Source organism: Meles meles, chromosome 7, assembly GCF_922984935.1.
Source record: "Meles meles chromosome 7, mMelMel3.1 paternal haplotype, whole genome shotgun sequence".
Lineage (NCBI taxonomy): Eukaryota > Metazoa > Chordata > Mammalia > Carnivora > Mustelidae > Meles > Meles meles.
The window spans coordinates 75,614,757-75,642,345 of NC_060072.1; the positions used below are offsets into that span (position 1 = coordinate 75,614,757).

The following is a 27,589-nucleotide window of genomic DNA, read 5'->3' on the forward strand; positions in this document are numbered from 1 at the left end:
AGCCCGATGCGGGACTCGATCCCAGGACCCTGGGATCATGACCTGAGCCGAAGGCAGAGGCTTAAACCACTGAGCCACCCAGGCGCCCCTGAAAATGAGTTTTAAAATGAGCATTCAGTAAGTTTTCTAACAAATGAAACAGTATGTTAACAGTACCAGGAAAACTGAGTCTGTTTTGTTCAAATAAGTCATGCTGATGTGACTGAATCCATTAGGAAAAGTAATGATTAAACATAATTATAATGTGCTTTTTCTTAATGAAAACAATTTCTGTCACCATTGCTTTGCCACTACCATGACATTTGGTGTATGTCCATCTAGTAGCATAATTTTGTCCTTTACTAATTGCAGGTATTTATAGTGATGATGAAATCTGATGTAGTTTGACACAAGAGAGAGTTGATAGAAGACAAATAAAATTGCCGTTTGTAAAACAATAATTCCCAAATGCCTCATCAAACTGGTTTTTTCTCCCCTTTTATTTCTGCCTGGAGGGAACTACATTAGGCAACCTGTTACCACTGTGGATGTTAACACATTCATGCTTCCTCAAGCAATGACTCAGAGAAAGCAGACTCAGGATGTCAACATCTTAGAATTGCAGCTAAAGACGTGCCTTAAAGGTATCCTAGGACTTTGGCTTCAAAGAGAGTTACACCTGATTCATTCCTGGTAATAGAGAACAAAAAGATAGCCTGGCAGGGCATTTTCCAGTATTTGCTGACAAGCACAAAGAGTACAGGCATACCATGTCTTACTGTACCTGGTACCTTACTCTACGATGCTTTGCAATACTGCTTTTTTAAAAATTTAAAGGTTGCGTCAACCCTGCATCAAGCATGCCTATCCGTGCCATTTTCCCACGCATTTTCTCACCTGATGTCTCTGTGTCACATTTTGTAATTCTCATAATGTTTCAAATTTTTGCTATGTAATTGGTGATCAATGATCTTTGATGTTACTACTCTATTTATTTGGGCGGGGACGCCATGAACCACACCCACATAAGATGGCGAAATTGACTAATAAATGCGTGTGTTCTGAGTGTTCCACTAGCTGTTTATCCATCTCTCTCCTTCTCCTTAGGGCCTCCATATTCCCTGATACACAGATTGAAATTAGGCCAGTTAATAACCCTACAATGACCTCACAGTGTTTGAGTGAAAGGAAGATTTGCACGTCCCTCACTTTAAATCAAAGCTAGAAATTATTAACTTCAGTGAGGAAGGCACGTTGAAAGCCAAGAAAGGCTGATAGCTAGGCCTCTTGCACCAAACAGTTGGCCCAATTGTGAATGCAAAGGAAAAGTTTCCAAGGAAATAGAAAGTTCACTCTAGTGAACACACAAATGATAAGAGAGTGAAACAGCCAGGACACCTGGGTGACTCACTGGGTTAAGTGTCTGCCTTCGGCTCTGATCGTGATTCTGGGGTCCTGGGATTGAGTCCACAGAATGGGGCTCCACACTCAGCAGGGATTATTCTGCTGCTCCCTCGCTCTCTGCCCTTCTCCCCCGCCAGCTCCCACCACCCCCCACCTCTTCCTCCTCGTGCTTGGTCTCTAGCTTGCTCTCTCTCAAGTAATAAATAAAATCTTAAAAAAAAAAAAAAAAAGGTGAAACAACCTTGTTGCTGCTACGGAGAAAGTGTCAGTGGTCTGGAAAGATGACCAAACCAGCCATAATATTCCCGTAAACCAAAGCCAAAAACCACAGCAGGGCCCAGACTCTCCTCAACTCTGTGAAGTCTGAGAGAAGTGAGGAAGCTGCAGAAGAAAATTGTGAAGCTAGCAGTTCATAATGTTTAAGGAAAGAGGCTGTTTCCATAACATAGAAGTGCAAGGTGAAGCACCTTAAAAAAAAAAAAAATTATTTGAGAGAGAAAGTGCATGCAGGATGGGGTGGGAGGGCAAAGAGGGGGAGAGAAAGCCTTAAGCAGACCCCTCACTGAGGGCAGAGCCTAAGTGGGCTTAATCTCCCAACCCTGAGATTAGGACCTGAGCCAAAATCAAGAGTTGGATGCTTAACTGACTGCACCACTCAGGCGTCCCTCAAGGTGAAGCACTTTTAAAGATATCTATATATCTATAGATATACATCTACATATCTATAGATAGATCTACATATCTACCTATATATCTACATATCTACACATCTATCTATATATCTATAGATATATACATATACATCTATATATATATTTTTTAATTTGTTTTATTTTTATTAGAGAGAGTGCATGCAAGTTGGGGAGGAGGGGGAAGAGGGAGAGAGTGAATTTCAAGCAGACTGCACACCTAGCATGGAGCATGATACAGGGTTTGATCTCATGACCCTGAGATAGTGACCTGAGCCAAAATCGGGAGTCATGCGTCCAAATGACTGAGCAACCCACGCACCCCCAGGTGAAGTACTTTGGAGAAGCTACAGCAAGTTATCCAGAAGATCTTGCTAAGATCATTAGTGAAGGTGGCTACACTAAACAACAGATTTTCAATGTAGACCAAGCAGCTTTATATTAGAAGAAGATGCCATCTAGGACTTTCACAAGTAGAGAGGAGAAGCCAATGCCAGGCTTCAAAAAACAAGCTCTTTTGTTAGGGGCTATTGCAGCTGGGACTCTAAGTTGAAGCCAATGCTCACTGACCATTTCCAAAATCCTAGGGCTCTTAAGAATTATGCTAAGTCTACTTTGCCTGTGCTCTATCAAGGAAACAACAAACCCCGGATGACAGCACATTTGTTTGCAACATGGATTACTGTATATTTAGCCCAGTGTTGAGACCCACTCCTCGGAAGAAAAAGATACCTATCAAAATATTACTGTTCATTGACAATGCACCTGGTCACCGCAGAAATCAGATGGAGACATACGATGAAATTAAAGTTGTTTTTAGACTTACTATCACAATATCCATTCTGCAGCCCATGGATCAACAAGTAATTCTGACTTTCAAGTCTTACTATTTAAGAAATACATTTCTTTGGCAGTACATGTACTAAAATTGGAACCACACAGAGATTAGCATGGCCTCTGTGCAAGGAGGACATGCAAATTCATGAAGCGAATTACGGTTTTTGTAAGTCAGTAATAAAAGGCACAGCACAAGTATAGTCGATGATGCTGTAATAGCATTGTATGGTGACAGATGGCAGCAACACTTGTGATGAGCATAGCATAATGTATAAACTTGTTGAATCATTATGTTACATACCTGAAAATAATGTAACATTGTGTGTTGACTACACACACTCAATTTTTAAAAAATTTAAAAAAATACATTGCACAAGGCTATAGCTTCCATAGATAATAATTCCTCTGATGGATTTGGGCAAAGTGAATTGAAAAACATCTAGAAAGGATTCACCATTCTGGGTGCCACATAATAGCAGTCCTGATTCAACGTGCGTGGCTGGCTCAGTTGAAAGAGCAAGTGACTCTTGATCTCGGGATCATGAGTTTGAGCCTCACGTTGGGTGTAGAGATTACATAAATTAATAAAACTAAAATAAACTAAAATAAAATAAAGAGCATCCTGATTGACAGGAATAGGTCAAATATCAACATTAACAGAAGATGGGAAAAAGTTGATTCCAACCCTCATGGATGACTTTAAGGATTCAGGACTTCAGTAGAGGAAGCAGCTGCAGCCGTGGCGGAAAGAGCCAGAGAACTAGAATTAGAAGGGGAGCCTGACGCTAGGACTGAATTGCTGCAGTCTCCTGATAAAACTTTAATGCAAGAGCAGTTGCTTCATATGGAAGAGCAAAGAAAATGGTTCCTTGAGATGGAATCTATTGCTGATGAAGAGGCTGTGAAGATTGTAAAAATGACAACAAAGGGTTTGGAATATTCTATCAACTTGGTTGATAAAGAAGCCGCAGGGTTTGGGAGAACTGCTTCCAAACCTGAAAGGAGTTCTCCTGTGGGTAAAATGCTATCAAACAGCGTCACATGCTAAACCGAAATCATTCATGAAAGGAAAAGTCAATCAATAGGGCAAACTTCATTGTCTTATTTTAAGAAACTGCCACACCCCAACCTTCAGCAACCACCACTCTGATCAGTCAGCAGCCATGAACAATGAGGTAAGACCCTCCACCAGGAAAAAGATAACCGTGCTCGGAATGCTCAGATGATGGCTAGCATTTTTTAGCAATAAAGTATTTTTTTTTTAATTTTATTTATTTATTTGAGAGAGAGCACGTAAGAGAGCACAAGCAGGGGGAGGGTCAGAGGCAGAGGGAGAAGCAGATGCCCTGCTGAGCAGGGAGCCCGATGCGGGGCTCGATCCCAGGAACCCGAGATCATGACCTGAGCCGAAGGCAGAGGCTTAATCCACTGAGCCACCCAGGCGCCCCAGCAATACAGTATTTTTTTTTAAAAGATTTTGTTTATTTATTTGACAGAGAGATCACAAGTAGTCAGAGAGGCAGGCAGAGAGAGAGAGAGGAGGAAGCAGGCTCTCCACGGAGCAGAGAGCCCGATGTGGAACTCGATCCCAGGACTCTGAGATCATGACCTGAGTCAAAGGCAGAGGTTTAACCCACTGAGCCACCCAGGTGCCGGCAATATAGTATTTTTAAATTAAGGTATGTACATTGTTTTTTTAGATATAATGCTATTATATATTTAATAGATTACAGTGTAAGCAGAACTTTTATGTCCACTGGAAAAACAAAACATCCATATTGAACCCGCTTTACTACAATATTCACTCTACTATGGCTGTCCGGAAACTAACCCACCATACCTTTGACGTATGGTTGTAAATTCCCTCTTCTGGCAGGCTAACTCACTAATCCGTGTGTAGATATGAGTTTATGTATGTGTAGTGTTGTATGGTGTGTTTGGGTGTGGTGGGTGTGACACAGGTGAGAAGGTCGAGTAATGGGACCCAGGACTAAAAACCAATCCCCAGTGCTTCCGACACACGTGTTCAAACACACCAGCGTCACCTCGTGAGTACGAAGGTATTAAGAATGAAGCAGAACAGTTCCAGCATCTGTACTGAGAATTATATAATGATCTCCTGTTTTAAAGTTGTGCCTCAGGGATCAACTTAATGGGTAAAAATGTTGGCTATTACTATTTGAGTCATTTTTATTTAGTATAAACACAGCTTTTCAAAGAGATGAAGGGGCGCCTGGGTGGCTCAGTCGGTTAAGCGGTTAAGGGTCTGCCTTCAGCTCAAGTCATGATCTCAGGGTCCTGGGACAAGTCACAAGTCACGTGTTGGGCTCCTGGTTCAGCAGGGAGTCTGCTCCTCCCTCTCCCCCCGCCCCTCCCCTACTTGCGTGTGCTCTCTCTCTCAAATATATTAATAGTTTTTAAAAAATAAATAAAAAAGAGATGGAAATATTCTACATGCATGGACTCCAATGCCTTTACAGAAACATCAAAACTCTAACACTCTCCATCTCATGGGAATTTTAAGTGTTTACACCCTCAAACGCTACACGTGTTTTAACGGATTAAGCATCACTTATGAGAGTAGCCTTCTGTTCAATGCAGGTTTTCTTGTTTTTTAAAGAGTAAGCCTCTAATCCACTTCCTAAGTCACACATGTCACAGGGAAGTTTGCATTTCTCAACACTGTAATGGCCACAAATAATTCCATTACTCTAATCCTTTATTCTCCTGAACATGATTCACACAGAAGCTCTGCATCCACGGCTTGTCAACCCAGTGCTACTTTACTTTATCATTAAAAACAACTCTCACACCGGAGGAAGACTTCCTCTTTAAGAAGGTCTGCTACGGGGCACCTGGGTGGCTCAGTGGGTTAAAGCCTCTGCCTTCAGCTCAGGTCATGATCCCAGGATCCTAGGATCGAGCCCCGCATCGGGCTCTCTGCTCCGCAGGGAGCCTGCTTCCTCCTCTCTCTCTGCCTGCCTCTCTGCCTAGTTGTAATTTCTCTCTGTCCAATAAATAAAATATTAAAAAAAAAAAAAAAAGAAGAAGGTCTGCTACAGCTGTGAGGGTGTCGATTCTGTGTTCGCCATCTGTGAAGTCCAACTCTGTAACATGGCACACATCCTGATTCCAGTCTGGCTCCATCTCCTTGCCACCTTCACCCCTCCCTTCCCTGCTCTGTCTGCCTACCCCATCCAGCAACCACATCGAGCTTTATTCCTTCTCTAAACACTGTGTCCCTCCTCACAAGCTGCTCTGGTTTTTCTAGAAAGCCCATCGTTCTACTTCGTTCTCATCCATTCTTCATGACTCAGTTCCAATATCCACAGCTCTGAAATCTTTCCTGTGTCCCCATCCTCAGCTAGATCTTTTCTGAATTTCCTCCTCTATCCTCATTCCTCCCCTCCTTCCCTCTCTCTTTCTCTTCCTCCCTCCTTCCTACTTCCCTTTCCACTCCATCACAAAACACTTCTTGAAGCCTGTGGGAATGTGGCTTGTGAGATGGCACTGGGGGGTGGGTGGGGGTGGAGAGTAGAGGGAGACTCTGCCCTGGGCCCCATTATTGCCCAAACACATTCTCCAGAACTGAGTCTTTGTTAACCATTTTAGATAATATAAAATGATTTCAATGTACATGAAAAATTCAAGAGGAAGCAGTGTAAAATACCTTTGGTCAGAATAGGAGATGATATAGGAAAAAAATAAAAACATGGTACTTTTTTGTCTGTGCAATCCTTCAGCAACCAGCATTCTTGCTGACTAACAATGCAGCCCTGCCCCAGGCTGGTTCCCAGATATTACATACATTAATAGGGCTACACCTCGGAGGGCCAAACCAATGTGACAGGATGAATAGAAAGCTCCTGGATGATGTCAGATGCTCAGGAAATACAAATCTCCCCCCCCCCCCCCCCGCCATCATAAAGGTTTAAGTGTGATGAAAGTACTGCTTTGGGAATGTGCCTCTGGTGTGGGTATGTGTTCCTCGAGACTGTTTTTTTTTGTTTTTTTTTTTTAAGATTTTATTTATTTGTTTGATAGACAGAGATCACAAGTAGGCAGAGAGGCAGGCAGAGAGATGAGGAAACAGGCTCCCTGCTGAGCAGAGAGCCTGATGCGGGTCTCGATCCCAGGACCCTGAGATCACGACCCGAGCCGAAGGCAGAGGCTTTAACCCACTGAGCCACCTAGGCGCCCCCCTCGAGACTGTTTTGAGGGGAATAGAAGAGTCTTAGCTTAGGCAATAAAGCCTTGAACTGGGCCATTAAAAATGGAAATGGAAAATAAGATATAGTTGAAAGATACCTGAAGAATCAAAGAACTTAAAGACATCGGTAATTAAGAGGATATGGAAGATTTTTTTCTGCTCTGTGCTGCTCTAGGTCATGAACTTGACTGGTAATCCTACGAGGGATCCAACCTCTCTCCACAGGCTCCATCTACTAATCTTAGAGCACAATGCTCCGAATTCCCATAAGCACCTGATGATCTGTCTTAACTTCTTTTGCACGGATCCTGTCCTAGACCTTCATATAGTCCATTCCATTTTCTATCTCTTGCAGTGCTAGGTACACTGGAGGAATCTGACACTCATTTGCTGAACCACCACTCCCCAACAGGTACAAAAATCATATTTTTAGAAAAACAGATCTGGAACATTTCACTTGGTAATTTCTTAAACCTTTTTCACCAGTCTGATTTAGATCAGATATTGAATCTCTTTTCACTCCAATGTCTTGGTTTTCAGCTGCCTTAGTAACTGTCTGGCCAGCCATTCTTCTTTTGGAAAGAAAGATCCATTATTTAATACCTTATATTATTATGTAGGTTTATAATTGTACCTCCCTACTTTGTAGGAATGTTCCACATACATGAAAGAACTCTTCTTTACATGTAGGACTTTCATCAGACATTTTAAAAAAAAAGTAGATCCCCAAAACAGGGACTAGATAGGTTTGAAAGGTTTGAAATGGGAGAGAATGCAGGGCAAAGGAGAACATGGGGTCCTAGAGCCAGGACTCTCAGGAGATGGCCCTGGGAGCCAAACTGCCATGGGGCACACCTCGGAAGGAAGAGATGCAGACATCATAGACACAGGCGTCAGGCAGAGATGCCACCTTGAGGACTTACTTCCCTATTATTGGAAATACCCTCATTTCCTTTTACACAGAGAGAAAATTTTCAAGAAGAGTTCATTTTTATGAATTCCGATCTTTAGTATAGCAACTTTGGGAATCATCAAGAATAGATTTCTTACCCTTTACTTTAAATTTCTTGACCCTCGGGTGTTCCTTCTATTCTTTGATAATTTAGTCTAATAAAATCTGCCCTGTCCATTCAAACAATAACCCAAAATAGCATAGTTAATACTTCTTCTAGAATCTGAATAACAAAAGAACTTAGATGGCAAAAAATACAGATTTTATTTTTCATTTCTTCCTTCTTTCATTCTCTCACCACGCATTTATTTAGTGCCTATAATGGGGCTGCCTCTGTTTTAGGGGACTGAGAATACAAAGATAAGACATTCTCAAGAAGTTCAAAGTCTAGAGGAAAAGATGTATGAAATGAATAACCACAGTGTATTATTCTGGCAGAGACACCCACACAGTGCAGCTATCTGGGGCACCCAGATTACAAGGGGAGTGATCAGGAAATAGGCAGGATCTGAGTTACATCCAGAACCATAAGGAGCCAGGCAAAACCAGAGCTACTGAGGATAATAAGACACAGACAGAAAGATGGATATAGATAGATAGAAAAAAGGAAGGAAGAAAGGAAGAAGGAAGGAGAAAGGAAATACACGGATGAATATCTATTAAGTGAAGGGATTCCAAGTGGTCTGTTTGTGTAGGGGTGTGGGGGGATGGTGGTCAGAAAGGGTGGTCAGAGGAGTAGGATTGGAGTGATAAGCAGAGGTGAAAACGCGGGCTTGGGCCATGTGTGCCGTCCTAGAAAGCACAAAAACTTGGTGGAATTACAGAATTACAGAAAGGTTACAATCGAGGCAGAGAATCAGATTTGGTAAGATCATTCTAATGGTCAGAGAACAGTTCTGACTGAGCAAGACCAGAGGTACAGAGATGCAATGGAGATGGACAGACGGGTAAAAACTTAAGGCCCACTGGGGAGGTTGCAATACAATGTGGGACTCTGGAGGGTTGAAAATAAGCACAACTTACAGGTTTGTAAGGGGCAGGACTTTAGTTTGAGGAGATGGTTAGGAGTAGACAGTAGGGGGGAGCTAATACATTTAGTTTTTGATATACTGAGTTTGGGATGCCCAGGAGGTTGCTAGAAATATATGCAGATCTCGATAGAGTTCAGGATAGAGGACAGTTCTGAAGAAGAAACTTGGGGAATCATGAAGATATGAGTGTAGTAAATGGGCCTCCTTGGAAGAGCACTCAGACTTGGGGAAGGGTTACCGAAGGTGACCTCTCTGAGCACGCAGAAAAGGAGCACACGGAGAAGACTGAGACACAGCTCGAGAGGGGAGTGGAAAACCGGAAGAGGCTGGTGCCCTGGAAACGGAGAGAAGAGAGAACTTCACAGACAGTGCTGTCAAATCTGTCCAAAGGCTGAGTAACATGAGGACGGAATAAATGTCTGCTTCGGATGTAGCAAAAAGGCAGTCATCGGTCCATTTGTGAGGACAACACTTCCACAAAATGGTGGGGATGGAAGCCAAAGTACGGCAGAATGATGAGAGACTGGGGAGTGAGGGGGTGCCTCAAGAAGCACGGGGCACGGAGATGGAGGAAGAGAAGAATGCCAGTTGTCAGAGGATGTGGCATCAGAGTTCCGTTACTGCTAAAATCACTTTGTGAAAATCGTGCCAAGCACAAGTCCTAGAATGTAGCAGGCGTTTAATAAACTTTAAATTATCCACTTAAAGGCCTTCTTCCATAAATAATGACTCATGCATTTTCTTCTTTGTAAGTACCTCCACAGTGACAAAGATCTGCATTCTATAAGAAATGTTAGAAGTCTCAGGCTCAGTTTTGTTTTATAAAAACTATTTCCTGGAGCACCTGAGTGGCTCAGTCAGTTAAGCATCTGACTCCTGATATCAGCTCAGGTTGTGACCTCAGGTTTGTGAGATCAAGCCCTATCCCACCCCCCATCCCAATCAGGCTCTGTGCTCACCAGGAAGTCTGTTTGAGATTCTCTCTCTCCCTCTCCCTCTGCCCCTATCCTCCCTCACAGCGCCTGGATGCCCCCTCTTTCTCTCTCTTAGATAAACAAATCTTTAAAAATTTCCTGCTTCAAGATTAGATGATCCTAACATCTTTTATCACCAGTGTCTGAGCAGTCAATGAACAGATAGCACAAAGTCACTTAAAGGGATGATAAGAGGTAACAACTTCCATTAAGCAACTTTGGAAATAAAACAAAAGTCTTGTATCTAATGTTTTACCATAACAATACTACATCATTATTTCTGGAGTTACTGACTTAATAATCAATTTCTCAACCTTTCTCTTAGTAACTTCCTCAGTTCATGAAATTTGTACTCCAGCATTAAACCTGAGTAAGACTGGGGTGCCTGAGTGGCTCAGTGGGTTAAGCCTCTGCCTACGGCTCAGGTCATGATCTCAGGGTCCTGGGATCAAGCCCTGCATCAGGCTCTCTGCTTGGCAGGGAGCCTGCTTCCTCCTTTGTCTCTGTGCCTACTTGTGATCTGTCAAATAAATAAATAAAATCTTGGGAAAAAAAAAAAAAAAAAACCTGAGTAAAACTTAGGTTCTAAAGATCAGATTGGTCATGCCAGAAAGTCAATATGAGAGGCAAAAGAAGGACTTCAAGAATCTGGTTACTTTAATTATTCAGTACTGTCAAAAAAATTCTCTCCAAATCACTGCTGCTAGCATCAAAAAGTAAAAGCTTCAGGCATCAAAGGAAGGAAAATGACACCTGGGGATTAAGCTGCCTTTGCTTACTTAGCTCTCCAGCTCTCCATCGTTTTACGATAGTAGTTATCAAAATAGCACGTAACGTTCACTCTTAGCACCAGCAATACTCATTTTTTCCTTCTTTTAGTTCAAGGGATAATTGAGACGGTGCATGCAATTAACCATTTCTTGGTCTACATTCGAGTAAGCGCTCATTCAGAGCAGATTCTCACACAGCCAAGGGGTGGCCATGCCTTCGGCCAGCATCTAATTTGGAACAGATGGACTCAATGTCACATTTCCCCACAAAGCTGCCATAGGAGCAGGTAGCTTGGCCCCTGTCCCTGAGGTAAATAGGCTAATCTGTCAATTAGGCAGCTGCCTGAGAAGTCATTGTTTTCATCGCTTCTCTCTGGAAGCCTTTCTGGGCAGCCCCAGAAGTGCCAGCTCACCCTGAAGGGCTGTGGGAACAGAATGTGCTGGCACAGGCTGTCCCGCCAACCGAGAGGGGACTCACCCGAGCTGGGAGTCGGTGAAAGTGCTTCTGTCCAGGAGCAGGTTCCCACTTCCAGCTGCTGCCACTTGGCCAGCCGTCATGTGCGTCCTCCTCCCACCTGCATCCACAGTGACACTGGGCCCGGCTTCCCTCACCATGCGGGTGCTGCGGAAGGAGCTCTGGTGCCAGGAGTGAGCGGCCCTGTTCTGGCTGACCACCTGCAGGGGCGCCAGTGGCCAGAGGTGCCCAGGGACAGGCCCCGAAGTCAGATAGTTCTCTTTCTCCAAGAGGTTTCCCATGCTGTGACTGGTCCCAGGCCTGGGGTACGTGAGCACCACTGAGTTGACAGGGGCTTTGTCGAACATGGTGTCATTCACAGACCCATACTGGTGCTGTCTGTGGTAGGTGTCATAGTGGCGATGTCTGCTCATGGCCCCGGAGTGATTGAAACCAACGATTTCTGAGCGAGCATATCGAGGCGGCAGAAGGAGGGTGGATCTCCTGCTGTCTTGGTGCCGCAAAGTGTGCCCAGCCTGGCTTCTCTGGCCATACTGGTAATCACTGTGTGAGTAATGAATCCTCTCAGGGCTGCTGTCTGGAGAAATCTCAAGTCTCCTCAGAGGCTGCCTCAAGGATCTTTCTTCCACTGACTTCTGTGAACTGTACTGCGCTGTTCCTCTCCCCCAGCGACCTTCATAAGTGGCAGTGGTGCCCGTCTGCAGAGAAACAAAGGTTAAATGTGGCATAAGTCAGTTTTCGTCTTTGTTAAAGACCAAGGAGTCCAGGACTATTACATAAGGTGTCCATTTCTCGGTCTCACATGAAGATGTTGGCCACTTTTCTTTAAAAAAAAAAAAAAAAGGGTTGACTAATTGTTTGTACTAGGATTTGATACTATTTAAAGTTCCCAGTTTTGGAGTGCCTGGGTGGTTCAGTCAGATAAGCATCTGACTTTAGCTCAGGTCATGATCCCAGGGTCCTGGAATTGAGCCGCACATCGGGATCTTTGCTCAGCGAGGATCCTGCTTCTCCTTCCCTCCTCCTTCCCTTCCCTATTTGTGTTTCTTCTTCCTCTCTCTCTCTCAATAAATAAGTCTTTAAAAAAAAAAATAAAGTCCCAAGTTTTCCCTGGTGTCCACACAACATCAATCTTCATATAGTTTAGGAAATGGCAATATTTGAGAAAGGTAAATATTAAAAAATAATCTATGGAAGGGGTGCCTGGCTCACTCAGTTGGTGGAGCATGTGACTCTTGATCTCAGGGTCATGAGTTCAAGCCCCATGTTAGACACAGAGCTTACTTTAAAAAAAAAAAAAAGTAAAAAAATTAAGATCTACAAAATAAAAAAAGAAACTATGATAGTTTAAAAATGTTTTAATGGTAATCAGATAACTAGGGTTATTCCTTGGTATCCTACCTTTAGCATGTCATAGGTTTTAATACCAGGTGAACGCCCACCAGCATAGTCACTTTCAACCAAGTGTAGGTTATAGACATACTCAGGAACACTGCTGGTTCGGTGAAGATTTCCTGCAATCAAGCATATAGTAAAATATTAAGTGGGCCAATCAGTAGTTAAAGATTACAAAATGGATTTAAGTAATTAAGACCAATAACAAGCATCAGGTTTATATCAGTGTTTTTAAATACTTAACATCACCCTTGGGTATGGGAAATGACCAAATGTTATCACAACATTACGAGATTTCAAAATAGAAGTTGAATTAAGAATAAAAACGTATTTTTAAAACTACTAGTTAAATTTTTTTTTAAGAAAAAGGAAGAATGAGGAGAGACGGTTTTCACAAAGATCCAAAAATGGGGGCAGCTGGGTGGCTCAGTGGGTTAAGCGTCTGCCTTTAGCTCAGGTCATGATCCCAGGGTCCTGAGCTTGAGTCCCACATCCAGCTCCCTGCTCAGCAGAGAGCCTGGTTCTCCCTCTCCTCCCTGCTCTTTTTTCTCTCGCTATCTCTGTCTCTCTCTCTCTCAACTAAATAAATAAAATCTTTTAAAAACAACAACAACAACAAACCCCAAAGATCCAAAAATGTTTGTTATAAAATTGAGGAATTTGGGAGTCATTTATTGGCTCAGGTGGTCCATTGCATAAACATTCCGTTTCTTGGGGCGCCTGGATGGCTCAGTGGGTTAAAGTCTCTGCCTTCAGCTCAGGTCGTGATCCCAAGGGCTGCATCGGGCTCTCTGCTCAGCAGGGAGCCTGCTTACCCTCTCTCTCTCTGCCTGCCTCTCTGCTACATGTGATCTCTGTCTGTCAAATAAATAAATTAAAATCTTTAAAAAAACAAAAACAAAAAACATTCCGTTTCTTAAGTTGGAGGAAAGAGAACTCTATTTCCGGGGTAGGAATTCTGAAGTTTCCTGAGAAGGGTGTAGGTGCATAAATAAAATGGTGACAAACAGAATCGTGACTCAGTACTAGTAGATAAGACAGCTTGTAAAAACAGCAAGGTGGGTCAGTGCAGTCAAAGAAAACATCCGCTTGAAAGGGGTCAAGCCTGGGGTTGAGGTACTTGGCACTGTGAGTGGAGGAGATGAAACCATTCTCTACACTACGAATGAGTGCTTTTGTGGAATTACCAGGCTCGATCTTAGTCTGGTGGTCCAATCCAGCTCACTCCCCTACAAACACTGAGTAGGAGGCAGCGTTTCCTGCTCAGCTGTGTGGGTCTACAGGACTCTCAGTGGATGCATTTCTCTTAAAACAGTCCTTTTGGAGGAGAGGGATGGTAGGAGACAGTGTTGTGACCCTCTTCAACTTTTTTACCCTTCTCTCAGCTTTCTATTTGTTCTTCTTTTATAACCTCCCACCGCCTTACCAAAAACAAAACAAAACCTGGTCAAAATAATCTCAGATCTCAGGGCACCTGGGTGGCTTAGTCAGTTAGGTGTCTGCCTTCGGCTCAGGTCATGATCCTGGAGTCTTGGGATTGAGCACATCTGGCTCCCTGCTCAGTGGGGAGTCTGCTTTCCCTTCTCCCTCTGCCCTCCATCCCCGCTCAGGCTCTCTCTCTCTCTCTCAGGTAGATAAATGAAATAAAAAAATAACAATAATCACAGATTTCTAAAACCTAGGTAATTTCTGGTTCCCTGATTTTAATCAAAATTTCTTTTTCTTTTAAAAATCAGAGGCAAAAATACTCAATGAACTCTCCTAGGTTTCAGACTTGTGAAGGATGTGGAGAATAGAACAACACAGGCGTCCCTTTCCAACACAATTGGAACATACCGACATCCTCTCCCAGCAAGACTAATATAAAGTCAAAATTTCAAAAGCTAACAATAGATTCACATTTTTTTTTTTTACAGAATCACATATTTTGAGGGGGAGGGGAGATGATTGTTGCCAGAGGACTAAAAAGTATGAATCCACCCAAATTATGTTTGTACATGTGTCTTATTTCCTGGAGCCAAACAACATAGCTGGTAAACAGCTTCAGGACTCAAAGGGTCCTGGGGGTAGGTAGGCTTGTAACTGTAACCTTTCTATAGAGCAGGGAAGTTGAGGTAAGCCAGGTACCTCCTGTTCTTACAGGGGCCTGATTTCTCCATAAGGGCAGGTAAAAATGTCAGGTACCCCTAAGTTTTAACCTCAATGACAGAACCTCCACACAGAATGAGGGAAAGGAATTCTTTACAACCTCAGAACAAAGGCTGCAACTCCTTAAAGATTCAAATCTCCATGTCAGCCTGGGGCTCCCACCAAGCATAAAAGCCGGTGTAGGCTGTCCTGGGTCCCCAGCTCTGCTCTCAGATCCTTCTGGTCCTTCCAGTCACCCAGACTCCTCACCCCAGGCTATCAGAAAATCAGGGCAGCAGGCCACACCTCCCAGTGGAGAAAATGAGGCGAGCTGGGCAGGGCTAGGGGACGTCCTGGGCTCTCATACCGAAGGGTCTGGGGACTAGGGTGCTCTCAGCACCGGAGGTGTAGAAATCAAATTTGCCGTGTCTCAAAAAAAGTCATTTCAGAATTTTAGATCATATGAAAACTGAATATATGAGTCAGGGACAATCTAGAATGGGAAAATACTAGTAACATATGTGGATGGTAGCTAGAACTATTAATTCCGTTCAGGGCTGATGATGTAAGGGCACAGTTTTAAAAACCATGCAAATTTTTTTTCCTGGGCCCCTCTAGCCCATCATCACCAGCAGTATTAAGGATTACCCCTCCCCTACTTTCACACAGACAATCAGGGACAGTTAATAGGGGACTACTTCCATTTTGAAGCTGAGATTCCTGCAAGGATTTTCTAAATGTGTAAGAATCTTTGGAAAAGATCCAGCTAAACAACGTATCTTAACAAAATAGCTCATCAGGGAGTTTTGTAATCAGGCCTATTGAAGTAAAATGTTTAATTCACATTATTGCTGGGGGCTGTAAGGCTTTTTAAAGCAACTTACATGAACTCCTCATATCTCAATATTACTTATCTTTAAGGAGTTCAATTACTTTATATGTTTCTTTCCAATATTCTGTGATGCACAGCCAGCTCCTATCATCTTCTTTATAAACAGGGAAACTTAATTACTTGCTTTAGATTGCAAAGCAATTTTGTATCATGTTTGAATTCTGGGTTCCTCATTTCCACTGGTCTCTGCCGTTTGACTGCATTGTAGTCTTTCTGGAAGTGCCATTTACCAACGCTCTGGTGGGATCGTTATCACAGGTTTTGACTGCAAAACCAAAAGCAATCATTCTCTTAACTCTAGAATCTCCATCTGGGCAACTCCAAATACTCTGTAACTATTAATTTTTTATTTGCCGACATAAGTCCTTATAAGGAAATTTATCCCTCAGTTTTCAGATGAATGAATTGAGACCAGTTTACTGGTTCCCAAAATAACTACAACACAGTTGGGAACAAGGAATAAAATAAGCTTGGATCTTTAAATCACAGACTCTCTTCCTGTGCGGCAAAGGCTGTGCCTCCTGGTACTTAGCTTGCAGGTTTCACTGGTTAAAAGGCCAGTCTCAAACAACAAGCAATGCATACTGATTTGCCTAGGTAGTCATGAATTTGCCGTCAGTATAGTGGCTTAAAGATGAATTAGCAGCTGTGTTCTAAGATTTTATGTTTTTAAAGATTTTATTTATTTGGGGGGGACAGAGGACAGAGGGAGAGTGAGAGGGAGAAGCTGACTCCCCACTGAGCAGAGAGCCTGATGTGGGGCTTGATCCCAGGACCCTGAGATCATGACCTAAGCCAAAGGGAGACACTTAAATGACCGAGCCACCCAGGTGCCCTTGTATTCTAAGATTTTAAAGAAATTTTGAACTGGGTGGAATTAAAAAAAAAAAATATATATATATATATATATATATATCAGGATGGAAACATATCTTTAAGACAAGTCATTTTCTGTTCAGAAGAATAAATAAATAAGAATAACTAAACATATGTAATAACTCAGCCATGCCCTTCTTCAAAAACAGAAAAAGAAAGCGAAAGAAAGTAAGCATAGCATACTTACAGGCACAACTTGCTTTAAATAAACCAACATGAAAATTCAGACTTTCTAACATGGAAAATTAGGGTATCATTATATTTCAAAGAAGTTGTTCACATCACAAAATGAGGCATGTTTCTTCCTAAATAGAAGAAATCTGTGGACTTGGCCTGGAGCCTCTACTCCACTATTTTCTGTGTGTCTAGACAAATTACTTATATGCCTCAGTTTCCCACGATTCTAGTTACCAACAGAGTTGTTGAGAGAGGTTTACCTGAGAAAGCATATATTCAAATGCTTTTAAAACTGTAAAGCTATATGCAAAAATGAGATACAGTTTTTTAGAATTTGGGTTATGAAAATTCGTTTTTTTATCCTTTCTCATGAAGTAATCTGTTCAAAAAAGAGGGATAAACTAGAGTGCATGCTTTAATTTATACTGTGTTTTACTGCAGAATTTTTATTCTGGTAAATTTACCAGTGATCTTGAATTTAACTTTCTCTTGTTATTTGTGATTGACCCAGCTACTGAGGATCACAATGGCAGTATTGTGGTTTTTCCAGCCATTCATTTCATTTGCACAGTGTGCAAATGTGCTTCTTGTGTCTCCTAAAGAAGGTGATGATTCATAGGAACTATTTCAAATTAATATTAATTGGGCAACATTACCTATATCTTTCTAAGAATGCCAGAGACATTTTACAAGAGAAATGAAGACTGTAGTTAGAGAACAACTTTAAACTCCACCTTCTCAAATAAAAAGCAATTACAGTCAAAGCAATGATAGAGTAGGGGTGGGGTGATGGGAGTTGATTGTGATGGTGGAAGGATTCCAAACTGCTCAGAAGACTGCAAAGGTGTAGAACTTACAGGATAATGTAATTTTCTCTCTTTCCTGGTCCGAACGTGAATCTGAATGACAGGACTCCCTAAGTAGCTGTTAGGGGGAAAATATCTTGGTTTCTGGTTATGTATGCCAGTATTATCCAAAATAATGGATTATTGTTAGGGTTAAAAATAAACTGACTTCCATAATCAGTTGTTTGGGGGTTTTGTGAGCAGATTTATTATCTAATTGGTTAAATTTAATACATGTATAAAATCAAACTGACAAGGCTCTGTGACTCTTAGCTATATCTGAGCATGTTTTAAAAAAATCAACTACAGCCGCCCTTATGGTAAATAGATGATTGAGAACTGCTAAACAAGCAAACAAAACCTTTATATAACTTGCTTCTATCAGAATAGCATTCGAATAAAAAAAAAAAACAACATCATTTCTCTCAAGCTTCTAGTACTTTCTGGGCATGGTTTAAAAACCGATTAGTTTTTTAGGGTAAATTAGGGTTCACCCTAGGCTCTAAGATGAGAATGTGTAGAGCTGGAAAGAGAAGAAATTCCCATGAAAACAGGTATGGTTACATGTATACATAGACATCAGCAGGCAAACACTGCTGATATTGATTTAAATGCTACACTTAATTGTGCTGCTGGTCACAAGACGTTGCCTTCACAGTGTAGGCTGACAATGGTCTTTTGGTGGGAAGAGAGCCCAGAAGTCTAAGAGCTATCATCTTCTTTTATTTGGCCTTTCTGCAGCAACCTCTGGGAATAGTAGTTCTCTTTCTTCACATACCTTAAAAAGATTTAACTCCTTCCTTAAGAGTAAAATTGGGGGTATGTTATTACAGGTGAGAAAGGGCATCCTGAAACCTATTGGGAGAAATCTGTATAGGGAAATTCACATTTAAATGGCTCCTTAAAGTCACTTACTAACAAAAGTAGTAGCTTAAAACATGAATTACATTAGAACCCATCAAGAACCATACAACAGGACTCAGGAACGAGCTCAGGATTTTTCTTTGCCTGTGTGTGCCTCTGACACAAGGTTTATTTCCCTGGATTTACATTAAAAACAACAACAACTTCTTTTATCTTCTGTTCTTACTTTCTAAGAAAAACGGCAAGATATTTGTGAAAACCACAATTCTACAGCATGTATAGGTGTAGAACTCAGGTGACTACTTGCTGAGGCTGGAAAATGAATGAAATTTGGTTTAAAGACCATGGCAAAGATATATTTCAAAGTAGGTTGAAGTCTATTCATGCTCTGCCTGATTGACAAATTAACAAAAACTGTGCAATGCTGCTTATTGTGACCAGGTAACACAACTTATGTCATTGACTATGAGAAACAACTGGCATATTGGGTACACGGTTGGAAAGGCCGAGCTGGGACTTTCTTACAAAGCTGATATTCCAGGAATCGGAACTGGGGAAATAGTGGGAAGGTGAATATGCCAGGGACAGAACCACTCTCCTCACACGATGGGCCACATGTGCCATGTACCACGGTGCAACTAGTCTGGGGCTACTCTCCCTCACACCAGATACCAGTCAGCCACTGGAAGGCCTTATTTTCATTTTTCCCACCAATTTTTAAAAATAGATTTTATTTTTTACACAGAGAGAGACAGACACAGAGAGAGCACAAGCAGGGGGAGCACCAGAAGGAGAGGGAGAAGCAGGCTCCCAGGTGAACAGGAAGCCCGATGTGGGACTCGAACCCAGGACCCCAGGATCATGGCCCCAGCCAAAGGCAGATGTTAAACCACTGAGCCACCCAGGTGCCCCAAGGAAGGCCTTATTTTTCAGAAGCCTTCCCAAGCAGCTTCAGGTTATCCTCCGACAGATCTGTTTATGGCATGTGGGAGATAATCCTCGAATTATTGCTCAAGATAACCACAAAAATACATATTAAAAAGGACTCATATACTGCCGATGTCTACAGCATGCATTTCATTTGAGTAGCTGGAATATGTTGTCATAGAATATGTAATTTTAAGCACACTGATGAAGTCCTACGTTGATACATCCTGGAAATTTCTAAATCTATCAATTCCTGCCACATGTCTCCTTACTTTGGCATTCCTGTCCATTCATTTGCTGAGATATCTGATAATGACTTTAGAACTGCAATGACAAATATCACATTATACTCACAATGGTCAAAAAGATGAATTTACAGAACTCACAAACTTAATTATTTTTCTTTTAAAAACTCACTACAGGTTTTTGTAATGAGTCTCAAGTCATTATATCTTCCTCCTCCCTCTGACATGCCAGGGCTAATCTCTTCCCTCCCAACTCATTCAGAGCTGCTGTCCCTTCTCCTTTAAAATCCTCCTTGCACCAAATCTTCCAAATGTATTTTCAGAAATCCCCTGCATTTTTCACATTTCTCTCTTACTGATACATCTTCTGTGACTTGCAAATCTCAAATCTTTAACTTGCATTCAAGATCTCTCTCTACCCTCTGAGACAGTGTCTATCCAACACCACTTTACTGAGTTTTGAGGGGGCGGAGAAGAGGTTAACCAGGCCAGGAGAAGGGAGGAATGAGAGTGGCAGGAATAGGAACACCAAGTAAGATAAGTCACACGTGTTTGTTTGGAGGGGCGTAGGAGCAGGGGTGATAAGATGAAGTTTGAGAAGTTGCAGGCATCACACCCTGGAGAACTTGGAATGTCATGCTAAATGAGAATTTTACTCGTAGTGGAATAACTACATTGATAGCAGCAAAGAACTGAAGGAATTCAAATCAAGAAATGATGCAGTGAGACTTTAGAAAGTTTACTCCAGTAGTGAGGTGAGGAATGAGTCAGAGTGAGGCCAGATCCAAGCAGGAAGAGTTTGTCTTATCTTCTAGGCATCCTGACATAAAAAATCATATTTGTACTACTGCTTCTAGCAGAGCCCTGCATCAGCACTTCACGAGTTCATTGTTAAGTAGGCATATTTCCTATCCTAGTTACACCAATTCAGTGTGCACGTAGTGCTTCAGGCCCACATCCATCCTGTGGATCACCACACTGGAGTCAAAGTGGGAGGATGGCAGTCCTATATTTTGCTCTTGCCTTGGTGTGGATGGAAGGTGTTCAAATATTTTCGACTGTGTCTGTCATTCTGGGAATATAGAGAGGAGAAAAAATTTCTTTCCCTCTAATGTAGGCAGACTCTTTCTTCTTGAGTGAGTAGACAGGATATGTTCCTTTTAGCAAGGTTGATTCTACATCTGGATGCCGAATATTTATTGTTATTCTCTTATCTGTATGCCTTAAGTATTAACCTGTAATATTTTGGTGGTTTGTAAGTTCCTATTATCTGTCAAGAAAAGTTCCCATTTGGGGGCGCCTGGGTGGCTCAGCGGGTTAAAGCCTCTGCCTTCAGCTCAGGTCATGATCCCAGGGTCCTGGGATCGAGCCCCGCATCGGGCTCTCTGCTTGGCTGGGAGCCTGCTTCCTCCTCTCTCTCTCTCTGCCTGCCTCTCTGCCTACTTGTGGTCTCTGTCTGTCAAATAAATAAATCTTTAAAAAAAAAAAAAAAAGAAAAAAAAAGAAAAGTTCCCATTTGTTTTCCTCCATCAAAGACAAAGGTAATAATACAATAATTCTGATGTGGTCTTCCTTATGCCCATCCTTTGGATGTATTAGTGAGATTCAAGATTTAGTGGGAATAATTTATTAGACTTCCAATAAGCAACATTTTCTCCTGGAAATCAAGAGATTTCAGTACTTTGATCATGGGATTAACAGTGTTAAGTCTAAATCTGATTATTCTAAGAATATAAGTATATGGATTCCTCTTCTTTTTTCCTTAAAGATTTTTAAAATTTATTTGACAGAGACAGACACAGCAAGAGAGGGAACACAAGCAGGGGGAGTGGGAGAGGGAGAAGCAGGCTTCCCGCTGAGCAAGGAGCCCATGGGGCTCAATCCCAGTACCCTGGGATCATGACCTGAGCGGAAGGCAGATGCTTAATGACTGAGCCACCCAGGTGCCCCAACTATGTGGATTCTTCTAATAGTAATGGCAAGTTGCATTTTCAAATGCTCAAGGCTTTTTTTCTTCAAAATATGCATTTCTATCTAAGTCAACATATTGGGTTCCCTAGCTCATTTTAAGCACTTAAGAACATAACAACTCTTTTTATGTTCAATATCCAATCACCACTAATGACATTACACAAAAGATATAAAATAGATTTTTAAATATTTCTATTATAACAGGATCTGAAATTCTGTTATTCCTTCCATAAGAAGTTAAGCAAGCAAGACGGTTCACCCTAATACAAAGATTTTCTCCTCATTTTTTTTTACTCCCACTTGCAACACTGCCTTCTACTGTTTACTTCCCCAGAAGAAGTATGGTTTACATCTTCATACATTTGTGTACATGCACAAAATAGTTGGGAGTCCAGCATTTGTCTAAGAACTCTATAATTTTAAATTCTTGGATATCATCTGAGATGGAAACAAATGATCTTTTATGGGGCTTATTAATCAAGTCTGGTTTATATATTCCAGAAGTTCTAGCAACATATTTGTTATATTTCATTATATTCATAGATAGGTGCCAATAACATGTTTATTTTCTTAGAAAAGAAAAAACAGGGTGCCTGGATGGCTCAGTTGGTTAAGCGATTGCCTTTGGCTCAGGTCATGATCCTGGAGTCCCAGGATCTAGTCCTGCATCAGGCTCCCTGGTCAGCAGGGAGTCTGCTTCTCCCTCTTACCCGCCACTTCACCAGCAATCTCTCTCAAATAAATAAAATCTTTAAAAGAAGAAAAAAGAAAGCTTTTACTGACCAGACCAGAAATTCAATTTTAGCATAAAATCAGTTAACTATATCCGAAGATAAAACAATGCATATATGTATATATCCTTATTTTAATACATGAGAAAATAAGTTTTAAAGCCAATAACCAAAACAACACTTTAGAAGAATGAGCCAATGTGAACAATACCACAAATATGTAAGTCAGATGAATTCCCCTCTGTTCCCATCATTGGAACCCCTAGCACAGGGCATAGATAACATTAAAGGAGCCTCTTTAAAAACCTAAATTACAGCCTTCTCTTGAAGGGCATTTTATCTGTGGCACATAGAGCATTAAATTTTTATAATCAAAATCAAACATTGTTATAGTTTCACTAATTCTGAAAGATTTCTACTATACTCTCACTCAAGACCTTATGCATAAAGGATGTGTTCTCACTATTTCTAAGGGTGTGGAATATAGTTTTTGTAACCATATTTTGCTAACACTCTGTTTCCTTTTATTAAGTATAATCAGAAGAATTTCTAAAAAACAAAACAAGGGACACCTGGATGGCTCAGTTGGTTAAGCTTCTGCCTTTGGCTTAGGTCATAATCCCAAGGTCCTGGGACGGATGGGGCTCTCTGCTTAGTGGAGAGCCTGCTTCTCCCTCTCCCTCTGCTGCTCCCCCTGCTTGTGCATGCTCATGCTCTCTCTCAAATAAATAAAATCCTTACCAAAAAAAACAAACAAACACAAAACTAAACTAAAAACCTATACTTTTTCTGTACTCACTGCAATTGATCTGCTAGACATTAAACAAAAAGTAGCCCATGGGCAATATTAGGCAGACACAGAGGTACATTAAATCAGGTGGCGCTAGTGACATAACTACATTCAGAGCAGCCTGGGCACATCTCTGCCACCCCACCATCCGGCTGTTTTGTCCCCCTCCCCCCCCACTCCTGATCCCTCCCACTTTCTGAAGGACTAGCCACCTTACTCCCAGAATTGCTTCATTCCTGGAATTCCTTTTTGGCAAACAAATAATGCATACAGGATTCGAACAGCTCCCCCGCAGCCCACTACTCTCCCCAGTAACACCTATTAACAATAACCTTTCTTGCTTCCTTAACCAATTTTCAGTTCCTTCTCCAGAATTTCCTCTGTTCACAGATACTCAAAACATCTTGGCCAGGGAAACTAAGTAAATGACGTGGTTCAAGTTTTTATAATGGATTTCCAAAGAAGCTGCAAATTTTATTAGGATATTGTTCACTGTGTTTTACAAGTATTCCATAAAACAATTTTAAACAGGACTTTCTTCCCCATTCAGGCACCTGGGGGAACTGTGTATTAAGTATAGTAGTACGTTCAAAGTGTAATAAATAGGATATGGACACTTTAAATTTTTTCATCTGCTAATACCTGCAGTTCTTAAATGTCTTCTCTGTTTTGTTTATAAAGTGATCTTTAAAATTCCCTACAATATACTCACTCATTTCACAATGCTGCTACACACCCCTAACCCCCCTGCCCTCTAACCCATCCCCCTCACACACGGCACTTCCAAGAGTTACAGCCAACTTTAAAATGCTCAGCACAGTTTAAAACAGCAACAAAGGTTAGAATCATTTACAATGAAAACCACCCACCTATACACTGAGGTATTCAAGGCCCTTGCAGGATATTTATCAACAAATCAGCCTCATCTATCACATCTCTGTTTTCGGCAGATTATCTGTTGCCCCAATCTTGCAGGTATGTCAACAATTCAGAATTCTCCAGGGCTCTGGGACGAACAGCAGTTAACACCGGGGCCCTTTCTTCCCAGACTTTTCTTGTGTTGATACAGGATTCTTTCCAGACCAGCCCTACTCCAACAACTGCTTGTCTCTTCCAACTTTAGAGACATGATGGTTATACGGAAATAATAAAAACAATACTCATAACCATCACAAGCCGCCAGGCCTTTCCAAAGAACTTTAATTAACAAACACGAACCACCCTCGGTAATTGTTTCATGGCATGTCAATGTTAAATTCCTTTGAAGCCGATTTCCTTTTTAAGTCTCAGAAAGCTGAGGCTTTGGAGTAAGTAGGTGTTGTTAGCGGCCTTATCTCTCTGCCTGACTTGTACTTCTGTGTAGGCTGCTGAGTGTATTTCGGCTTGCAGGGAAGCTCCTGCTGTAATCAAAATATTTCAAACACTTTGTTTCTTAGTAGGCAGAACCATTCAAGAAGTTGCCCTAAGCATTCGAGCAGAAGCACTGAGACATCATTTGTCCCTACCACATCATTCTCTGAACTATGGAATATTCCCGCTACTCTCTCCTAGAGTGGTCTTCCTCCAGCCACCGACCCCTCTCCAGTCCTACTGAATTTTTGAGATCTAAAATCCCAGTTCCTCTAAGAAGCTTTTCAAAATTCCCTTCAGCTAGTAGTCTAACTCGTACTTCTAAACTCCATAATGTGTTAGCTGCTCGTCTTTGGGTTGCTTGCTATTTTTTATGTGATAACACTGTTTTTTAGAGGTGGTTTCCTTCTTAGACTTTAAACTTCTTGCCTAAAAGCAAGTACAAGTCTTTAATGCAGCCCCTGCACAGTGCCCTGCATGAAGAACAGACTCATTTGATAATTCCTGAAGTCATCAAGCAATATGAATTTGCCATGTTATAGGGAGGACAGATCATGGTACGTTTGGCTCAAAGAAACCAACAAATATTGAGAGACTGATGTATTCTTTTTATGCAATTGTTTTAAGGATTTAATGAAATGCAAACATATGAAGATTTTAGAATAGTGTTAAGCACACAGTGGATGTTCAGCAAGATGATCCCTTTCCTTTTGTTGATTTTCCTCACTCATTGAATAGTGGCTGTCTACTATAGTGGCTGCTCCTCTGGTTAGCCATTTTCAGAGGGTAAGAAATAACATTTAATGTGCATCCCCTGTGTCCCCCAAGCACAACGCCCTCGTTTGATTTCAGCTTAACACTGAATCTGCAAAGATTAACAGGGTGCAATGACACCACTCATCAAAAATTAGCCTCAGTTGTCACACTCTCAAATGCAAATTTAGGTTCTTTTTTTCCATGTACTGTGGCAGTTTAATGTTGTCTAGACCTCCCTACTCACAGAACTACCTCAATTTTACTTTAGAGGAAAGTGAGAAGAGACCAGGGAGACCTCAGGGTCTAATAATAATCCCATTTTGTATTAATAACCAAAAAACCTAACAATGTAACTGATGAGTGGTTTAAAAATTCAGGCTTGGTGGTTTTAATACCAATTCTTCTACTTACTTGAGTGTTAACTGCTTAGTTTCCTCATCTGTAAAATGGAGATTAAAACACCTAGGACAAATTTTTTTTTTTTTTTTTTTGAGAACTTACTGATACAATGAATGCAAACTACATAGTTCAATTCTTGGCACACAGTAGGGAATTGTATTAATTGCGATCACTAAATATCTTCTCTTTACCTTTCAAGTAAGTAAATATTGACTGCCTGATTCTTTAGGATTCTTTCACAAACTGAAAACAATATAGCCTCCCAGGGTATGCTGGGTTTTTTCCCTAATGGGTTGGTTCTACATTTGCCATTGCCCAAGTTAGGTCCTCAAGAAAGAGTTCAACAAGGCAGGAAACAGACAGATATCCCAAATTAATCGTTCAATTAGTTTTCTCTTCTCTTTTCTGTAATAAGCCTATAATGCTTTTATAACAATGAAAATAAATCAAACTACTAATAAAAGAGTTACTACTTTGATTATCTGAATTTTAGCAAAGGAGAAAGTGATAATATCATGTTCTCTAATTTTGGCAGCTGGTTTACCATCTTCCCTTCCACCTCCCCTATAAATGACTCATATAGTGCTATTGTTTTTTGAACCCCTTTCACTTCCAAGTTTAATTTTTTTGGAGAGACCAGGGCTATGCCCAAGAGGACGTCCACTCGCCTTAGCAAGGCAGGCAAGGCTGCTGTTGGCGGGGCCAAAGTCCCCTTCCTCCTCCGCGGGATGGTGTAGTTGTTCTCTGGCCCAAAGCCTCCTACTCAATTTTTTTCACTTCCTAGACTAACCACTCGCTCCGTACACAGGGTGGAGCGCCCCGAAATACCTGGGCGAGGCACCACAATCGCAATTTACAGGTTGTAAAAGGGAGGGCCAGTACTTTCAGGATTTCTCTTTCAAAAAATTCATAGAGAGGTATGGATTCTTAAAAATCTAATAAAAGCTGGGGGCATTTTCCTCCTGAAAAAATGAGCATACCAGTTTTCTGCATAGAATCTCAAAGTGTTTATAGACTCCCCGAGCCTCCAGATTAAGTCCACGATTCTAGTGGTGGGGGTTGGGGGAGAAGAGTGTTATGGAAGGGGTGAAAATCTTGTATTGAAATCTTTCATATTTATATAAATATATGTAGATGCGTATACGAAGAAGCTGAGAAAGAGGTTATTTTAGAAGAGTGCTTTCCCAAAGTAAGTGGGTCTGAGTCTGGAGGCGCGGCAGGTCATACAAAGAGACCGCGAGCAACAGGTGGGCAGAACACCAGGTCCCGCACCCTCAGAAAGCAGCGAGTATAAGCAACGCGGCGCTGAGAATGAGGAAGGGGAAGGGATAAGGGATGGGATGGGGGCGTTGCGGGGTGTGGCTGGGCTCCACTCACCGTTGCCCACCAAGCTGCGGCCCTTCCGGGCCAGGGTCTGCTGCACCTGCTCCTGGATCCGCAGGCTCTTGGCCGCCTGGCCGCTGCGGCTGCTGCTCCCCGCCAGCTTCAGCTTGGCCTCAGAGGGCAGAGCCAGGCTGGAGCTGTCCAGCTGCCCCAGGATCTGCTGGCCCAGGACTGTACGGATGTAGCCGCACTCAGTCGGGGAGCTGGGGGCTGCCATGGGGCCGGAGGGGGCGACGAAGCCGTTTGTCTGCTGGGAGACCTGCGGACGAAGCTGCCGCGGAGCCCCGGGCACTGGCGCGAGCCCCGCCCCGCCGCCCTGGCCCCGCCTCCGGCCCCGCCTCCCCCACGCCTGGTAAGAGGCCCGGGCCGGGGAGAGCGCGGCTTCCAGAGCAGAGGCCCAGATTTCCCCCCCACCCCCACCTCTATCCACCCGGGCAGGGGGCGCGGCTACGGCCAGGCAAGCGCACTCGGCCTGGGAGCGGGGGCGGGGCCGGCCGCGCGCAGACACCTGGCGGGTCCGACGCCCGGCGGGGAAGATGG

General features: G+C 42.3%; 1 protein-coding gene and 1 pseudogene across 1 annotated transcript in view; one reads left to right on the forward strand and one right to left on the reverse strand.

Moving 5' to 3' along the window:
* Window positions 1-27,350, reverse strand: part of PKP2 (plakophilin 2) — a 91,051-nt gene extending 63,701 nt beyond the window's left edge. Inside the window, exons 1-3 of the mRNA XM_046013136.1 lie at window positions 27,044-27,350; window positions 12,723-12,835; window positions 11,325-12,019 (exon numbers count right to left, since the gene is read on the reverse strand). Of these exons, the coding sequence (XP_045869092.1) occupies window positions 11,325-12,019; window positions 12,723-12,835; window positions 27,044-27,266 (1,031 nt within the window). The 5' untranslated portion in view covers window positions 27,267-27,350. The remainder of the gene's footprint in view (window positions 1-11,324; window positions 12,020-12,722; window positions 12,836-27,043) is intronic.
* Window positions 2,975-3,074, forward strand: LOC123947782 (annotated as a pseudogene).
* Window positions 27,351-27,589: the final 239 nt, after the last annotated feature.